The following is an 18884-nucleotide window of genomic DNA, read 5'->3' as shown; positions in this document are numbered from 1 at the left end:
ATGAAAGGTCCCAGCAAAAGAAAAGCTTGATCACTTCAGGGGAGGGATGAGGGGCAGAATCGTGTTTATCTGAAGGGATTTCAGGACGTCAGTTCAGGAGAGATTCTCTACCGGCATGAGCACATGAGCCTCTTATGTGATCAGGACTGGTTTGTGTCCCTTCCTGAACTGGGAATTAATTCATACCCTGAGGGAAGGATAAAGCAAGGCAAATTTATTGCAGGGTGAGCAAGATGAGGCTGGAGCCAGGAAGACTTACCGCGTGGAGTGGACGTAGTGCGGGCTGCGAACCCGCAGATCCGGCGTCGACGGCATGCTGGACTGGGAATTCCAGTGGGGAAGGCTCCGGATGGGGCTGTTCTGCAGCGAGCTGCTGCCTCCTGCCTCAGCACAGCTCCCGGTGCTGGGGAACCGCTTGTGGCTGCTGCAGAGGAAACACCCTGCTTCAGCTCTCCCACAGGAATCTGGGGAAATGGCTCCCACACATCCTTCCAGATCCCAGGCACGTGCCTGGGATCTTGCAGGGGTGAGTGGGAGTTGGGTCAGATGCTGTTCTGAGCTTCTATCCCAGCCCTTGTGGTGAAAGAGGTCAAGGCTGTCAAAGTCCTGAGATGATCTACCATCTTACCCTTCTAAATGTTTTGTAGAATAACACTGAGATACCAAACAGCAATCATGTGGCCGTAGCCTGTTTTTATAACCTGCCTATTGGCCAAAACACTTAAGTCTCCTTTTAGTAAGGGACAACTTTGTAAATTTTGAAAGAGCTCCTACCTGTCCCTCCTGAAAGCAGGGAATATTTCTGTGCTGGAGCTTCAAGAGATCTGGCTCACCTGGAATGGCTGTGCGAGGAGCGCTTCTTGACCTTCTCATAGGGCTCATCCAGGGATGACTCGCTCCACATCTTGGGTTTGATGGGGGACTTGTCGTAGTCGCTGCGGTGGAAATGCATCTGGCGGAGCCCTTCCAGCGACTGCGGCGGCGGCGGCCGGTTGTGCAGCGGCGGCCGCGGCGGGAGGCCTTTGTGTGGGGACTGCAGAGGGGAGATTGTGCTGGTGACCTGAGAGTCCTCTGTGGAGAGAAGGGAGAGAGGTGACGGCTGTGTGACACCTCCAATGGCAGCACAGCCCAGAGAGATGCCATTGCACCTCCAGAGCCTGCTTCCTTGCCCTGCTTCCCCTGGCTGTGCTCACGGCCATCCTGAAGACCTGACTTTCAGAAGGGCACTGGCTGACATTGCCATTTTGGGAGAGAATGGCCAGCGAGGGTGTGTGATGCAGTAAAACAACAGAAACTTAAGGGAAAACAAGGGGCCATTCTAGGACTGTCTTTTGAAATAATTCAGAGCAGTAACCACAGCAATACTCACTGCTCCAGGTCTGATGTCTGACTATAAGATAAGAGTCAGGGGAAACCAAGCTTTTTTCTTCTGGGATCTATCAGTGGACTATTACACAGAACAGTAATTCCATTTTGAGTGTCAGTCAGGAGTTCACACATCCCTTCCCACTCTCTAGAATATACAGCAGCCAACATACCATCCTCGAGAACGAGGGCATCTGAGAGGGAGCTGTCTTCACTGGCAATGTTTCCTTCTGAAGAGAAGAAAATACAAAGATGGTCAGATGGTCCCAAGATTTGCAGTGACTGAGTGCTGACCATGATCTTTGTCCACTGAGTCTTAGCCTTAAGCAGTCACCCACGCCCTTCTCCCCCCAAAGCAAGAGGCAAAATTCCTATGAATGGTTGACTTAGCCCACTCTCAGTCTGGGAGGGCAGAGCTGCAGGTCAGGTCTCTCAATAGCAGGCTGCCTTTCAAGGAGCTGCTAACTCTTTTCAATAATTGGGGATTAAGACTGAGTCACAACAGAGAGCTGAGATCCCCAGAGGATGCAAACTGGCACAGTGCCATTAGTCAGATTTACATCTTGGCCCTTAAGGACTCTGGGTTTGATCCATCTTAAAATGATCATCCTGCTGCTAACTAAAGGCTCACACCAAGTACAATTTCTGTGGAATTCAAGGAAATATTTATGAAGCATCCTCTGCAGCAGCAGGAAAAGCTCTCAGGTCCCTGGCATGCAGATATTTGAGCTGCCTTCCCCAACCTGTGTCCTCATGGCTGTCTGTTATCTCTGCCTGAGGTGCAATTTTGTATGCAGGTCACAAATACAGCAGCTCTAATCTCAGTTCCTGATACAAAAGCAGAGAGAAAAGCTCTGCAAGTCAAAGGGAAAGGGGAAAATCCACAAGAGAGAAAGAAGCATGGCAGAAAGTTATGGATTTCATGAAAAATCAATCAACAGCCCAGTAAACCATAAAGTGCCCTGAGAATTACATCGTAAGAAAAAAAGAAAAAGAAGAAGAAAAGAAATATTTGAACACAGCAATGAGACTGCTCCCACTTTGATTTTACAGATGCCTTTGAGCTAGAGAGCTCACCCCTATCTGCTAACATTAATTACATTTGTACTGCACTGCTCTGGAGGAGACACCAAGAGAGCAATTTCACAGGTGAACAAAAGAGTCACAGCCTGCTCAGCTGACACCCCGATCATCCACGGCACAACACAGCTTTGCTGCTGTGACCCAGCACAGCCCTAACGCACAGCACCCTCTGACAGCACCCCTGGGGCCCTCCAGGCAGGACAGGGAGGAGAAGGGAGGGGAAATTTGGTAAGAATTTTGCTCCCTGCCCTCCACAGCCCCTCTGTGACACTGTGGGCACCAAGGCCCACTTACCATCTATGATCAGGGAGGCTCTCTGCGTTGGCTTCTTCCCAGATTTGATACGATACTCATTGATGGCGTTTTCAATCTCCTGCAGTTTCTTCAGGGCATTCAGGTAGGATGTCTTCCTCTGCTTCTTCAGCTTTTTGCTGACGTTCGGGTCGCTGGCCAGGCGCCGCGCAGCCTCCGTGATCTGGGACTGAATGGCAAATTCCCTCTCCAGGCGCTCCAGCTCTGCCTCCTGGCGAAAGGCGAGTGCATTCTGGTTACCACCAAACTCTCTGAGCCCACCTATGTGGAAGATCTCCAGAACCTGACCAGTGGCCTCCAACAAAGGTTCTCCATCAGCAAAGCATCCACAGTCTGCTGCTGCCTTCAGGGCCTCTCTTAGCATACTCATCTTGCCTTCACCTGTCCTCAAAAGTGCTTGGAAGCTCAGCTGGTGGAAGGGATGACCCACACAAGGAGGACGTGTGCTCCAGCCCTAACCCTGATGTGCTGTTTGACTTTTCAAGCAGTTCAATATGGCCAAATTCACATTCATCTTTTTACATCCATCTCTGGGTTACACCTGCCTCCCACCTGCTCCTTCTCCCTGTTTTCTATCTCCACATTTAAGCCCCATTTGATTTCACTGCTATGTATTGATGCAAAGCCATAGCTTTAACCTCCTTGACAGTTTTGCTTGGCACCCACCAAACACTTTGGGGTAAATATGAGCTGAAGTAATCATGGGCTGCTGCAACTGATGGCACCAGAAAATTGTCTCCTCGAGTTACCAGCCAGGAGGGATCTGAGAGCCTGCAGTGCATTACAGCAAGCTCTCTGCATGCCAGAAAGAACCAATGCCCTCAGAGTTAGCCCTTGCAGGGCCTCTGGTAAAGCTGAGCTTTTAAATGCAATCAGGTGTACCCTCGAAGCTACCTATCCATTTTTGGTTATCCTTCAAAGTCAAGGGACTTAGGACAACTTATGCCAAAGCATAAGCTGATATAGAGCTTCCCAGTCTGCACCAGGACCCCAGGCTGTGAGCTTCAAAGCGCCTTGTTAATCTGCAACGGATCTGGCTACCTCCCCCAGCTCAGTGGAATTAGTCTGCTAGAAAAAGGAACCCAGTACATTACAAATTAACAAAAAAAAAAAAAAAAAAAAAAAAAAAAAAAAAAAAAAAAAAAGACAAGTTTTTCTACTTTTAGTGAACAGTGAGACAGTCATATATTCCTGGAGATCCCTGTTACGCAAGTTCAAATCTTCTCTTTGTTCAGCAGCAGTGTAAGCACTGATGCTGTGGGATTTAATGAGACTGAAGTGTTCTCTGAAGTTTTTGTTCTGGGCTTCTGGCTTAAAAAATATACTTTTGCTATCAGTGGTGAGTCAGCATTGCCTTAAAACTATAATTATCATTTCCCTCACTTCACTGAAGACTGAACCCACCTTCTGTCTTTTTAACAGATCCCTTTTTTGCTTTGAAGACTTTATAAACTCTGTTAGTGCCAGACTTATTAAAAGTGAACTTGACATGATGGGATTTTAAGGCCTGGAATCTGATTCATCATCTTCAGGTAAAAGCCTTCCCAGAGTCAGGAATTACAGACCAGGTAAAGGTGATTACCAAGAAAAAAACCAAGACCCTTCCCTGCAAGTCTTCCCTTTATGAAGACCTGACAAAGGTCTTGATAGAGGTATGGTGAGTTTGATGTGAGAGCTGTCATTGCAGACCTTCACAGATTCAGCTCTAAATCATTTAGTATATCCTAGGAAAAATATATTAATTTTCCTCCTGTCCATAACTGTCCATTTTCCTTCAGTGAGGCCTCTATAAATAAAGCCCTAGGAAATGAGAGCTATCATCTGCCTTCAGTTGGAAGTGCCTTGCTTCAGGTCCTTGTCACAGCTAGTAATTTCAGTCCTGGATTTGTGTGGTTGAGGGAATATTTCACCTTTTTTTGAAACTGATTTTCCAGTGTTTGCACTTTCTGAAAAGTGTATGAAAACCATTGCTAACCTCCCTGAATGCTTTCAAACTGGCAGCCAAACACAGCTCAACATCATTCTTCGAGAACAGAAATTTATGGTTTTCAACACAGCTTTAAAATTTGACAGATGAAGAGAGAGGTAGACAAAAGCTGAGTCAGCATGTTTGAATTTCTGAGTGCCTGCACTGGGGAGGAGCTGCTTTACCTTCCTGCTCTCCACACCTAATCCTGCCACTGGAGTAAGGAGATTCCTCACTCAGCAGCCCCAAAAGCTGCCCTGTAGCAATAGGAGCTGGGGAAGTTGGAGATCAGGTTATAACTGAGCAGCCAAGAGACGGCAGGGGTTTTAGGAGTAATTCAGCTAAGACATGCTTCCCTTTGAAAAGCTTAATTAAATGTGCTAGTTCATGAATATTTGACTGCGGTGGAATTCCTCTCCCAGGCTCCATTGAGAACAAAACTAAAGAGCTCCAGCTGTTTATTTTTTCAGCAGAAGGAAAATGCCAACAAAACGACAAACAGTTAATTCCCTGGCTGAACTGAGCCTCAAACCACACAGTCACAACCAGCTTCAGTCTCTCCTCCTACAAAAATAAAAAGGAAACTCAAGACTGGAATATACACAAGTGTCTTGAGACAAATGTGCCTCCACAGACAATAGTTGTTCTGTGAATCCAGTCCTGCCTTACAGCTGCTGCAGGCCTGTTTTCACAGCCACGGTTCAGGGCACTGACCCAGCACATTGTGGGAGCAAGGAAGGGAACAAACACTCCCTGGCAAACTCAGAAAAATGTAACTCCAGCTCCCCATAGGTAGGGATGAAGGCTCTTTTGTTTAAGGACTGGGGAGCAAAATGCTTTTATCTCACTGTGGCAGGGCTGAGATGGATAATGGTGATGCTTTTCTCCCTGGTTAGAGGGGGCCTGAATTTGGATTGCTACTGGAGTGGAAAGCAAGTGGCTGTTTGCAAAAACAAGACAGGCAAAAGCAGGGCTCAGATGGCTTGGGGGGCTCCTGATATGCTCCCTGTTCACACAAATCACTGCACTTTGTCACCAGAGCACTTGCACTGCCATGGTCCAGTTGGTCACCCAGGCTACTTCTGTTATCTCCAGAAAAGCAAGGGCTGAACCTTAATAATTTCACCTTTACTCCGAGTTTGAAGTAAAGTCCCCAACTCTCTCACTCCTTCCACATTCTGATGGATATTAAAAAACCTCAAATGGGTACTGTGACCAATTACAGTAATTTAAAACAAAAACGACCATGGGACTGATGGCTCCTGTGTGATGCTCAGTGGACATCTTAGAGACCTGAGGTGGGGACACGTGTCTGGAAGGGAAGGGCACAGCCTCACCTCTCCCTTGGGCAGGATTTTCTGCTCATCCAGTTTAAAGGCAGTTCCTATTCTTCTCCTTACAATAGGTGGCTCCTCCCCAGGATCCAGGGGGTATTCTCGTGGCAGCTTTCCTGTGAGCTCCTGTAAGCAGAAAATGCTGTTAGTGCTCTGGGAAATCCTGCAGCACAGCAAAGCACACCACCACTCCTGTGTGACCCTAAAATGACAGGTACTCATTAACAACATATCCAGTTCAGCCAGCTGATAAACACACAGGAGAGCACCCAGCCCTGCAAACTCAGAACTTAGCACTGAGGGTGGGGAACTCCTCCCTAACCTGTCCATCAATACAGAGCTTTGTGGCCTGCCCTGGGCAGGTCTGTAAGTGGTGCCCATCCCCAGGGCGTCAGGGCCTGAGGCTGAGCAGGCTTGCAGCACCACAAGCTTTCATCTCTGCTGCAGGATGAGCAGGAACCAAGAGCTCCTATCTGCTGAGCTGCTTCTGAGAAGGGTGAGCAGACCCAAGAGCCTTCCTGCAGGATGCAGGTCTGCTGAGTCAGAAAGCTGCAATGGTAACAGCCATGCAGGTTATGACCTGCACAGAAAAACATTCCCACCTGATTCATGATGTGTCTGAGAGGAATGCAATGGAAATGGTCACTAAAAGCAGTGCCTGGTACCTCATTACCTGTCTGATAACACTTCATGTATTAGAATGCTTTCCAAACCCCAATGATGTCATGGGCAGCTTTGGAGCAATTATTAGCTGATACTCTGTCAGACTGATGGGGTTATTTGCAAAGATATGTTCGAAATCTGAAGCAAATCTCACAGAATTTCAGAATATGTGAACAACAGGAAGCAGCACCACTACTGATCTTAATGCTGTGGGGTTTTTCCCCCCAGGCTACACAATACAGGCACATACATCTGAACTGAAGGCATTGAACTGCCTAGAGAAAAAGGCAGAAGCCTGACTAGCAGCACAGCCCAGACTCCTTGTACTCAAAAGTCTCCCCATGAAGGACAAAAGGCTTTTGTGCTCCTTAGCATCAGTGTTGAGAGGATCCAGCTGGCAGAGTAACCTAAATCATCTGAATCCCAAAGAACAGCAGCTGACCCTAATGGGAGTGTGAGTGCACAGCCCAGTCCCCGCCTGCCCTGGCCTTTCCCCCACTCCCTAATGGTTTTTTTTTCTTTCTACTCTTTTCAGGTCACTTGGAAACAAGGACCTGGCGTTCTCAAATCCTCCCTTTAAGCAATTCCCAGCAAAATGGGTTTGCAGCAGAGCTCTGTGATGATGTGCACAGCCCCCTATTGCAAGAGACATTGCTGCAATGTCTCAGAGTCCTGCTCTGCATTGCTCCTCCAGCCCTGTGGGGTTATTTCAGTTTTTCTTTCAAAATGTGTTCCTTGTACTGTGGCTCTAAGCACTGCACCGGGACACAGATTCCTGTAGCCTGAGGGCAACAGGGCTATTTTCTTTATAGCTCCTAATGTGATATGAAGCAGGGCAGTGGGTAAAGAGTTAATCTTCTGTAAAATCTGTAAAGATCAGAGCAAAACAAAATGAATGTGGGCTACCATGCTGCCTCCACAAGCTAAAAAGTATTCAAAGGCACGATCATGAAATGTAATCTAAATTAATAAGTAACTGGAGTAGTGATGGCCCAAAGTAACCTGATGCCAGAATTATGAATGGTTCTGGCCATGCTTTCTTAATTATACCCCCACTTTTAACTCTTTTTTATCTCCTGGTTTGCCACCCTCTTCCTCTGTTTTGGCCATTTCCATGCCAAAGCAGAAAGGAAGAAGGGCAGCCTGAGAGGAAGCTTTCAACTAGCAGCTGCTGATGGATGAGCTGAAGGGTTGCAAGATGGGGTCAGATTCCAAGTGTCCATTAACTGCCTCTCTCAAATCACCTATGGAAAGCACAAACACTTTCTACCAGCTCTTAATGTGCTGACAGATGGGCTCTGGCCAGCCTTGCCACAGCACATTAAGGAGTTACTGCCCCTCATCCCCAGCTCCTGCCCCAGTGGGAGCTTTTGCCTGCATCCTGGTTGCTCCTGAAGTGCCTGCACTTCAGGCTGCACCAAAAACAGGGCTGGTGTTAAAGGGAATGCACTGGGCTGTGAGCTCCTGCAGCTGTGGCACAAGCACATCTTCCCCTGCATCCGGTGCTGCTGCAAGGATTAGTCATCAGCAGTCAGGCAGGGTTAGCTTAGGGTAGTAAATTCCTCTGGGCCAAGTAGAGCCTCCAGACCTTGACTGTCAGCCCCTGAAGAGCTGTGATTTTTTTCCTGTGGATGATCTCAGCTCAATGGACTTAGAGATTGGATCTGATCCTGTGACCTTTCTCACAGCACAAGTTGTTTTCTGAAATCAACCAGGACTTCTCAGGTGGGAAGGGTTTGCTCCTATGGAATAAAGAATGGGAACAGGGGCAGCAGAGATTTCTGCTGATGCTCTTTGTTGAAAGGTATTTTCCCCAGCTTGTTATTTTTGGCATTAAAACTATGCATTAATTGAAACAAAATGCAACGAGACCTGAATCAGTGACCCATTTCTCCCATTTTTGTAAAAGGTAGATACACATCAAAAATTAAGCAAGAACTGGAAGATCTCTGTGCCACTGTCTGCAGCCAGCTTCCTGCTGTGTTACATGTCACAATTTGTTATTAAAATCAGATACACAGGCCTGGTAAACATGGGAGGATTGCTGAATGACCTGAGTACACTGCTGCTAAATCTCCACACACAGCTGCAGCAGAGCTGTGATTTCCCCTAACATTAAACTGATCACTAAATGGCCTCCTATGTACTCCAAAATGAGCTGGCAGGTGAGTGGGAAGGTTATGAGTTCCTGAGCTGTCCTGCATGACCTGGGATGACCACAGTGTTCCTTTTTGCAAGGTTTGCCTCCACACTGGCATTCCTTTCCAGCAGTGCCAGAGCTGACTGGATGAAGGCAATCTACATGGAGCAGATAAGACTTGTGTGCTGTATGGCAGAGCATGCTTGGAGAAGGAAAAAAAGCATGTAAAGTTGGGTCTGCTCCAAGAAGAAAGTGTGCCAGCCTCGGGGCTGTTTTTGCTAATGGAGTAAAAAGTCTCTGAGAAGTGATGACCAGCACACAGAACAGCCTTCCTGTGGCATTTAAATAGCAGGATATTCTTATCAAAGTTAATAAGAAGCCTGGCTGAATACAATTTATTTACAATTTAAAAGAGCAGACATGGATTCTGAGCACCCTCCTCGCCCCAAGCCAATGGGGCACCCAGCAAACATGGGGAACAAAGCCCTGGACTTTGCAATCTGGGGTTGAAACAGCTGGATCTCCCTGAGGCCATTGTACAATGGGTTTTGTAAGAGGTGACTGGAAGGAATCTCATCTCCTGCCCCACTACCAGCTCCAAACAAGGAGCTATAGCAAAGCAAAGACACCAAGTGTTCCAGGTGATAAAGTGCCCAGTGCCTACCGCCTCCCGCAGGCACAGCTTCTTCAGCTCCTCCAAGCGCTGGCGCAGAGTCTCTTCCAAAGCTTCTTGCCTGGACTTCAGTGCAGCCAGCATGTCTTTCTTGGCAGACTGAGAACTGTCTGACTCTTGGGAACCTGTCAACAAACCATGGTTTCACTAGGCCAGCTGACAGCAGAACACACATCTGGAGTGCCTGTAATTTTACCACAGCCTGGACGCAGCTCTTCCAAAAAGAAATGGGACTGTGACATGAAGCAGGTGTTACCCAGGCACGTTTGTTTACAGCAAATCCTTAATGTTTAAGCTAACAGTCAGAGATTCAACAGTGGAGCACATAAAGACATTTGTAACCATTAACTGGAAAAATAAAAGCAGTAAAATTATTAATCTAAAGATCTTAGAGGAAACCCACGTACAATTCCCATGAAACCTCCCAATGGCAAAGTACAGTTTACAAAACCCTGGAGATGCATTTTTTGGAAATTAAGTCTAGGAGAAACCATTTGACAATATAGCCTACTTCTTAAGAACTGCAATTATCCTAGTAGCAAACATGTAATTCAATCCACTTACAGGGCCTGTTATATGAAAAACTGTAATGGAACAAAATTACCTAGGAAGATTCCTGTAAAATACACCAAAAAACCCCAACTATAGCTCCTTCTGGGGTAGTAATTGTTTCTTGTGAAGATGTGGGTCGAGATATTTAACAGCATGTCCAAATGGCTTGGCTTTTCAAGTGGCAATTACCAGCAAGTCCCTCTGAAGTAGGTCTGTGCATTAAGTCAGACTCTGGTGCTCAGATGTCATGACAACATTTGTAATTTCAGCTCTTCAGGGGAACTTCTTGATGAAGTAACCTCATCCTTTGTCACTATGTTTCCCCCTCACACAATAAAGGATGGATATTCTCCTTATCCCTCCTTTTGCTGCTGGTGATTCAATAGAAACATTTTTTTTTCAGCAGTGACCTGTTCCCTGCCCCTCCTGAGCAATGGCACAGAGCAAGCAGACCTTTATTATCTGCAGGAGTCAGATACAACAGGATGCTACATGGAATTTTCTGTGCACCTGTCATCAGATGGGGGTTAGAGGGGCCTCCAAGCACTCAGTGAAAACACTCAGCCCAAGGAGGTTGAAAAAGCTGTAATTTCACAGAGCTTTGGAAGGAATCTGGGAACAATTCTTTATTTTGGCAGCAAAACAGTGAAATTTGTGCTTTCAGCTTCATCTTTCATTGCTACTATTCCAGCAGACCATTAAAGCTAAATTGAAAGGGGACTGAGGCAAAAATTGCCACAAGACAGTTCTTCATTGGCTCAGGGGGAGCAGGGAATCTCACAGACCTTTTCCAGAAGTATTTTCTGCAGTTTTCATGAAGGAAGATAGCTGGCATTTATTCAATGAAACACCATTCTGCTTCTGTACACCTTTTACTGGGCTGTCCTGAAGTGGGGGTGGTGGAAGAGATCTCCCTAAAGGTCAGCCAGGCTGAGCATTATCAGACAAAGGAGGAGAACCCCACAGTGAGATATTTGTGTAATTCCTGTAGTCATCCTTGTTTTATTTGTGTTTGCCCTTATAAAGCAACAAAACTCAACTCTGCAGACACGTCTGTGCTGGAAGAACTTGGTGGGACCTTCTAGAGGAGCCCTGTATTTGCGCTGGCAGGGAAACTCCTCTCTAGCACTCAGTAATTCTTAATAGTAACCCTGGTGAGCAGTTACTAGCAAACTGAACTGATTTTCTTCATGGACTTGTCAACAAACTGCCGAGTCCCAGTAAAAAGTTGTTCATGATTCCAGCAGATGTTTTGAACCTTTTTCTTTTTTTCTTTTCTGACAGCTTTAATGACCTATGTTTTCCTTTCAACTGCTCTTCCCCTTTCCTTCCTCTGTCTGCTCCATACCTCCACAGCAGCCTCAGATTTATTTTTAAAAGCTATTCCTCTTTGCTGTGTGGGTTGCCACAGCAGCTACACAGAAACATTTACAAGCATCTGGCCAGACCCCCGTGCTGATTTGGGGTACGCCCACAAGAAGGAAACAAAAGGCTTCTGGCTGAGCTGGTAGGGACCCAAATCAAGCCCAGACAGTTCACAGCATCTGCTCCAGCTGTGCTTTCCCTGTGTGAGAACCATGCTGGTCTCAACCCTGACACAATTGGTGCACATTTTGTCCACTGAGTGCCCATTTTGCCATCTTTTTCACTGCTCCCACAAAACAAAGGAACTGGAGGGGACCTGGAACCACGCTGTCGCATTCTGAGTGAAGCAATGGGATTACTGCTGAAACCAAAGTCATTCACTTCTTGGCACTAATGTTTGGTTTTGAATTTTTATTTAAAAGCTGAATTATTTTGCAGTGTATTATTAGATTTTTATTGGCTGGATTCTCTGCTTGTTCTCATGGGTGAAAAGGAACTGGAAACTTGATCAGTCAAGAGAACCACCACTGTGTGAGATGACTGTAAATGAGCTGAGAACAATGCTTTGTATTGCTGTGTGCCTATGGCTTCCATTAGAGGCATTTTATTTATAAATATGTATCAATCCTACCTTGAATAAGGCTGTGATCTGAGATCCACTTCTAAACCCAGTGGCAAATGACCCAAAAATGTCATGACAAACCAAAATACCGTAAAAACAACCAAGAAATAAACAAAGACCAGCACAAATCAAACCAATCAAGCAGCTACTACCTTAAATCAGCCTTATTAGATATGGTCACTGAGTCATGGCTGCCTAGTGCCTTCCAAATGGGATCACCAACAGAAAAAAATCAGTCCTGAGAGATCAGTCCTAACACAAGAGGCTCCTGCTGCACAGAAATGGTTGACTGGGAGGCTTTCTCAGGTGTTTTATCTACCACTATTAGGGTTAATTCATAATGCAGTAAATGGGAGAAATGTTGCTGAAATATATGATTTTCCTATATGGCATTTGAACCTTTCTGTGAAAACTATTTTTTCAGTCTCCTTCCCATTTGCAGTGCAAGGATTTACCAAATTGCATTTTAACACATACTTCTGCAGAACCATCTGATGTCTCTAAAACAAAAAGGGTTGTGAAAATACACCAGGCAGCAGGCATAGGGCTTTCTCTCTGCTGGGCACCAGGAACCTGCTGAACTTGGGGCTGGCTTTATGTGTATGTACCCTTTGTTTCTCAGCATACAGGATGGGACAAAGACCTTGGTGACCTAAATGTCCACTTAATGCCCTACTAATTTGTGGAAGCAGCACTCATCTTCTGATACCCACAATGGACTCTGGGTGATTTCTTCATCCACTGACACCCATGAGCTGAGAAATCTGTATTGTTCAACCATGTTGAACATGGTCCTCCCTGTTCAACTCTTTCTCCAGCAGAATTCATGGCTGAACTTCACCAATGCTAATAGGCCGGGTTCTGCTCACTTCCATACTGGTGAGGTCAGGACAGTCTTGGGGATGTTGAAGGGGACATGCAGCACATGGGTCACACCCCTGAAGGACCTGGTCCCGTGTTATGCAGGTACAAGTCTGCTGGGGTCCAAAACAAGCTTTGCTTTAAAGCAGCCAAAGGGGAGAGAGCAGACACCACTTTGGAGAGAAGAGTCCTACCAGTGACTCATTGGTTGTATTTCCTCCATCTATTGTAGCAGAGTGGAGTCAATTTGGAGAAGGGATGAATGAGAAGGATGAATAATAAGCAGGAAGGACAGACGGGATGCTGAAGAGCAGAGAGAGGCAAGTCTTGGTGACACCAACTGTGAAGGGAGAGGAGAGGAGATGCAACAAGGTGGCTGAGCAGCAGCAGCAAGGCAAAAACACCCAGGCATCTCCTCTCATTCTCTAAGTCTCCTGCTCCAGGAAAAACACATCTAAATATGGCAAACCCTTCACACTACATCCGGCTGCTGGCTCCAGCTCACTGGCATTTGGCTGAGGTCCCTGTGGAAGGTCCCCAGAGCAGGGAGGGAAGTTTCCCCCACGCTCGCTCCGTGCCAGAGCCTGGGCTGACTCACTGCACCAGGATGTCAGTGCACAACGAGCAGCAGCCCCAGACAGCCCCTATCTCTGGTCTCTGCCCAACACATGGATTTCCTCTGCGGCGTGGTATTGAAACAGAACAACCCCTGTAGCAGGGAGAAATGATGAGGAGGACTCCAGCTTATCAGAGGGCTAATTAATTACTTTATTATACTATATTATTCTATACTATATTACATCCAAACTGAATCTGCCAAGCACTCAACTCTGCACTCAACTGCCCTCATCTCGTGACTGTCAGCCGACAGTCCTGACACACACACACACACGTGGCCCTGATAGGCCAAGGAAACAAAACACCATCACTTTGGGTAAACAATCTCCATATTGCACTCTACTTTTGCACAAACAGAGGCACAGCAAATGATAAGAATTGTTTTTCTTCGTCTGACGATCAGAGAATATGAAACCCAGAAATATTCTTGGGGAAAATTGTGCCTTGCTTTTCTCTGTGAAGAGAAATGTGGCGACACGGTGGGAGCTCAGCTGGAGCTGCTGCACACAGGATGAGCTCAGATCTCCTGTGGGCCCTCGCCTTCACCAGCCCTGCACTCACTCACTCACTGGCTCCTCGTGGCCACGCGGGTGCTGTGTCCGCTCCAGCTGGGACACAGCCCTGCCGGATGCAGCGGCGGCGCTGGGAACTGCCTGGCTGGACTCTGCTGTGGTGTTTGCAAACGTAAACAGGCCCCTGCACAGGAAACCTCCACTGCTGCAGGAGTGGGGCTCGGGCTGGAGGCTCCTTGAATGCGCCTGTGGAGCTAAAGCAGAGATGCTCCTCTGGGCTGTCTCCTCTGCCCATAGAGATGGAAGGTACTCTGGAGTTCAGTCCAACTGTTATAGATGGATAATGAGATGATTGGCTCTCACAATTAAAATATAACTATTGTGTGAATATTAATAAAAGCTTTAGTGATGTATAGTTATGTTATTGTAGTTTAGATGTCCTTTTTGCCATCAGACAGCTGGGGTTGTCTAGGACAGGTAAAAAAGAAAGTGTGCATGTGTCCCTTACCAGGGACAGTTGGGAATGGAAAAGCTCAGAGGGTGCTTAGGGGGTGTGGCATGGCAACACCTAACCTCCAATCAAGTTACAAGAAAGCAGTCTCCACTGATAAATGGCAAAGAAGAGCTGACTGATAGACTTTGGGAGAGGCCAGGGCTGGCTGATGCAACCCCCAGGGGTATAAAAGACTGAGCATCCATCTTGAAGACGAACTGGCTGCGTGGAATGCACGAGGGGCAGTTCCTAGCACTGCAGCTTTTTCCTTATGTAGTCCTTTGCTGTATTTTTGTTAAGGTTTAATAAACCTTTTTAAATTTTCCAGGTGAGCAGTTGACTCTCATGCAAACATAACCCAGAGAATGCAGGGCTCCTCACTAGCTTGGAGACCTGCAGAGCTCTTATGGCACAGACTCCAAAGGAAAAATCCATCTTAGAACCAACCTGGTTTTGTTCTGCTGGCTTTGATTTGGTTCCTGCCTGTGTGAAAGCAGAGATTTCACTCCCAGGCAAATCTCTCCCCAGATGTCCAGGGACGGCTCACAGATCCTGAGCCGAAGATCCCTGAGCTAAATCACAGCAGCCCACTGTCCTAGGGAGGCCCCTTCAGATCCAAAATGAGGACAAAAGTTAGAGTCAGCTTGTCAGAAATGGACTTGGGCATCAAAATTACAAATCCGCACTGGACAGCCTGAGATCAAGAGCGTGGGAAAAATGGAGGAGCTGAGGCTTTGGTCTGGAAGTGCTGTGATCAAGAGGAAGCCACTTCCCAGTGTAAGACTCCATCTCCCCTCTGCTGTCTCTTGAGACTGTAAGTGATGTGGAGCAGTGACTGCCTTGTACTGCACAGCAGGATCTTCTCCAGACAGTGTGACAGCTGGAAGCAACAACAAACTTTTCCTTGCAGACTTGCTGCAAGCCCAGGGGAGACATGCCACTTTTGGCATGCTCCTCATAGCTCTGACAGCCCCCCCAGTGAGGAGGAGTGAGATGAAGGGAGGAAATGACTACAGTAATTTTCAGGAAAAAAAGGACTGAGAATAGTAGGGAAGTGGGGGCAAACAGAGATTCAGTCCTGACCTTGTGATTTCGAGTCACTTGAGGTATTTATAGCCTGGAAGTCTGCTGTGGCTACTTAATCATTTGCACTTATTCTCTCCAGTGTGCAGGCTGTACTGTGATAACCCATCATTGTTGTGGTTGTGTGCCGATAATCTTTGCCACAATGGGAGGAAACACAAAGCCTGGGACAGAGCCAGTGACTGTGCCCAGTGGGACAGACATTGAATGCCCCCTCCCATCCAGTGGGACAGGGATGGGCCACCTCCACCAGCCAGGCTCGAGGGAGGGGGATCTTAGAGGAGAGGGGTCTGAGTGTGGAAGCAATCCAGGGTTTCCAATTCCCTGGTACCTGACCTGTGCCAGACACCTTCTCTCAATACTTTCTTGTAGCTGCTGGAAGGCACACAGCAGCAGCAAACTCTGCAGCTCTCCTCAACATTTCAGGGAGAGCCCTGTCCTCAGAGCTGGCAGGATGTACCAGGCAGCTCTGAAGAAAGGAACACAGAGGCAGCTGTGCTCACTGGCCCACAAGCAGTACTTTGACAGAAACAGAGGTTCACACAGTTCCATGAAGCTACCCAGGTAGACAGATCCACCTCCCCAGGACTGAAGAAATGACTCATCTGGTCAATAAACTCTGGGTGGGTCTAGTCAGTAGTGCAATTCTGATGAGTCTACAATCCTGTGCTCAGCCAGAAACGTGCAGGGAGTACAAAAAGTTCAGAAATAAAAGCATGGGCAGCTCCCAGTTTGGAATTTCCATACACTAAACCTTGAGAGATGCTGGGCCTACACCAGCTTTTCTGGGCCTGATTTTTTGCTGGCTGTCACATGGCTACTGCTCTTTCCAGGTGTAAGAGCAGAAGCAGACCACAGTGGTTTTTTTCCAGGAACACAAAAAGTCCATGTATTAACATGGAAACAGGATTACTACCAAGTAGCTCTCACAAACTTAGGAATGGTGCCCAGGAGGCTGAGATCTTGGAAGGACCTTAAGAGCTTTCTTGGGGTACTTAACGTTATTTACTTTCCAGCAGGAGAGCTGGAAAAAATGCCAAACAAACAAAGACTTCCAACAACCTGACACCAATCTGGGAGCTGCTGAGCTACTGCAACTCCCCAAGCGATGGGAGGCACAGACAGTGGATTGTACACTTTGTCAGGAAGAGCTCAAGAGCAGAAAGGCAACTCTGTTTGCAGGCAAGGCAAGGAACTGCACAGCAAGCAGCTCTGGAAGCACTGCACATTTTAACCCCTTGCTGAACATTTTCCAAGAAGGGTTTTAAGAGACATGACAGATACAGTGATGCAAAGCTAATCTACTACATCAGTGTGGGTCCAGTTTTAAAGCATTTGCATTCTTAGATAGGCTCTTCCTTTGTCCAAGCCTGAGAAGGTTATTCTCTGCTGTTACACATCTCAACATATTTGGTTTTGAGAAATGGATGTGATGCTTAACGGAAGGTATTTAATCGTCTGAAACTGTTAATTATGATGATACCAGAAACCTTGCCCTCCTGAGGAGCTCACCTAAGCAGCTTCAAGCTCTTTGCTAAATATCACTGCTTTAAGCCTGCAGTGACATTTCTCACTGTTTTACACACAGCTTGCCTGGTTCAGACTGACAGAAAAGTATCAAAGAGTCACAACCTCCTGACCTGCTTTCTCCAGTCCTTCTCTTGTGCTGCTCTAGCTCTCCTCTGCATCACCTTCCCTTGGGTTTATATCACACATGTCATCTTCCTCACACAGGAAAGTGCTCTAAGCCACAAGAAGAAACCTTCAGGACCCTGGCACTAGTTTGGCAGAGTGCTAGGGAACAGTTCTGTTGAGCCTGGGACTGCAGCCAAACCCCAGCAATAGAGAGGCAAAGCAGATGTGCACTCAGTGAGAAGACACCCTGTTTCAACAATGCTGAGGAACATCACCAGTTCTCAGCCTCAGTTTCCCTTGTGAGCTGCACTGGGTGACTGCTTCCCCACTGCTGGTTGGACACTCCTTCACAAACCCATCTGCTTCAGGGATGGTAAGGGTAGAAATTGTGAAGAGAGACCAGGTTTCAGCTGGAAATTGAGAGGTTGTAGATGACATCCTGGAGTCAAGGAGGAAACGAGTGGTGGTAAAGAGAGAGGGGGAGGCTGCTGCCTGTGCTGTTTGTGGAGCAATGTGCTGAGAGATAGACTGCCACCTGGACAGACAGAAAAGCTAAAGGGAAGTGACTTTCATTTCTGCAGTGCAGCTTCTGGCTGCTCCCCATTATACCATGGCCATGGCCCTTCCCACCATACTCCCTCCAGTTACAGGACAAAGGACCTACCTGATGACAGAAGACTCCCGCTGCTTCCACTGATAATTTTGCCTTTACTCCCCATGTTGGCCAGCTTTGAGGTCTTGAGGGTTCCAGTTTCAGTCAGGTCAATTGCAATCTCACTCAGGCTTCTTGCAGCATGAATCTTGGACTGGAGGTGGACACAGCAGTTAGTAATGATTTAACGCCTTTTGAAAGCTCACAGAAAGAAAAAGACTTTTTGCTGTGGCAGGAAACAGGCCTCCACAGCAAACTTGGATTATTTTACAAGAATAGAAGCAATCTGGCACAGTATTCACTGCTGTACTTTTTACATTCTTAAGTGGGTACAATTCTGGCATTGCTTCCTGTTGTTTGGGTTTTTCTCTGCTTTGCCATGCACATTTTTCTCTCTTAAACAAAGGATGTATGGAGTCACTGTTTTCCCACATACAATAAGAAACCTTCAGAAATACCATCATAATAACCTGCTGAAAAGCTCAAAGACCATCTCTAGCATCTAAAGGAAGCTAGAAGGGGCCTTCACAAATCATCAATAAGCTTTGGAACAAGACACAGTGAGGACATGCCTTAAATGGGCTGCCACGAGAAGCTGGAAGAAAATACTGACAAGAAAACACATTTCGGTTATTGTCCAGACTAACAAGCTGCATGCAATGCCCCTACTGTGAGGGACCAATTCAAAGCATGAACATTACTCTAGAGGAAACAACAGCCAGCCCAGCTCAGTAACTGGCCACATTAGGGCATGGCCATTGTTCCCCACCAAATGTCAACAAGACTGCTGAAATTTGTAATTACAAGAAAGTAAATAATGCACAGTATGTAAACCTAGAGAATAGAATAGAATAGAATAGAATAGAATAGAATAGAATAGTTCAGCTGGAATGAACCTCCAACAGTCATCTCAGCCCACTGCTCAAATCTTACAAGCCCTGTGCTTCTGAGCTTC

The 18884-nt window shown here is 46.8% G+C and overlaps 1 protein-coding gene across 5 annotated transcripts in view; it reads right to left on the bottom strand.

Moving 5' to 3' along the window:
- The window catches only part of FRMD4A (FERM domain containing 4A), a 275296-nt gene that overhangs the window by 12240 nt on the left and 244172 nt on the right, over nucleotides 1-18884 (bottom strand). For all 5 annotated transcript variants that reach the window (XM_059847481.1, XM_059847480.1, XM_059847479.1 and 2 more), the window contains exons 14-20: nucleotides 17942-18083; nucleotides 9528-9661; nucleotides 6064-6186; nucleotides 2743-2971; nucleotides 1539-1595; nucleotides 834-1071; nucleotides 260-424 (exon numbers count right to left, since the gene is read on the bottom strand). In XM_059847481.1, the coding sequence (XP_059703464.1) occupies nucleotides 260-424; nucleotides 834-1071; nucleotides 1539-1595; nucleotides 2743-2971; nucleotides 6064-6186; nucleotides 9528-9661; nucleotides 17942-18083 (1088 nt within the window). The remainder of the gene's footprint in view (nucleotides 1-259; nucleotides 425-833; nucleotides 1072-1538; nucleotides 1596-2742; nucleotides 2972-6063; nucleotides 6187-9527; nucleotides 9662-17941; nucleotides 18084-18884) is intronic.

Source organism: Haemorhous mexicanus, chromosome 5, assembly GCF_027477595.1.
Source record: "Haemorhous mexicanus isolate bHaeMex1 chromosome 5, bHaeMex1.pri, whole genome shotgun sequence".
Lineage (NCBI taxonomy): Eukaryota > Metazoa > Chordata > Aves > Passeriformes > Fringillidae > Haemorhous > Haemorhous mexicanus.
This window is presented reverse-complemented; position numbering and strand designations above follow the sequence as displayed.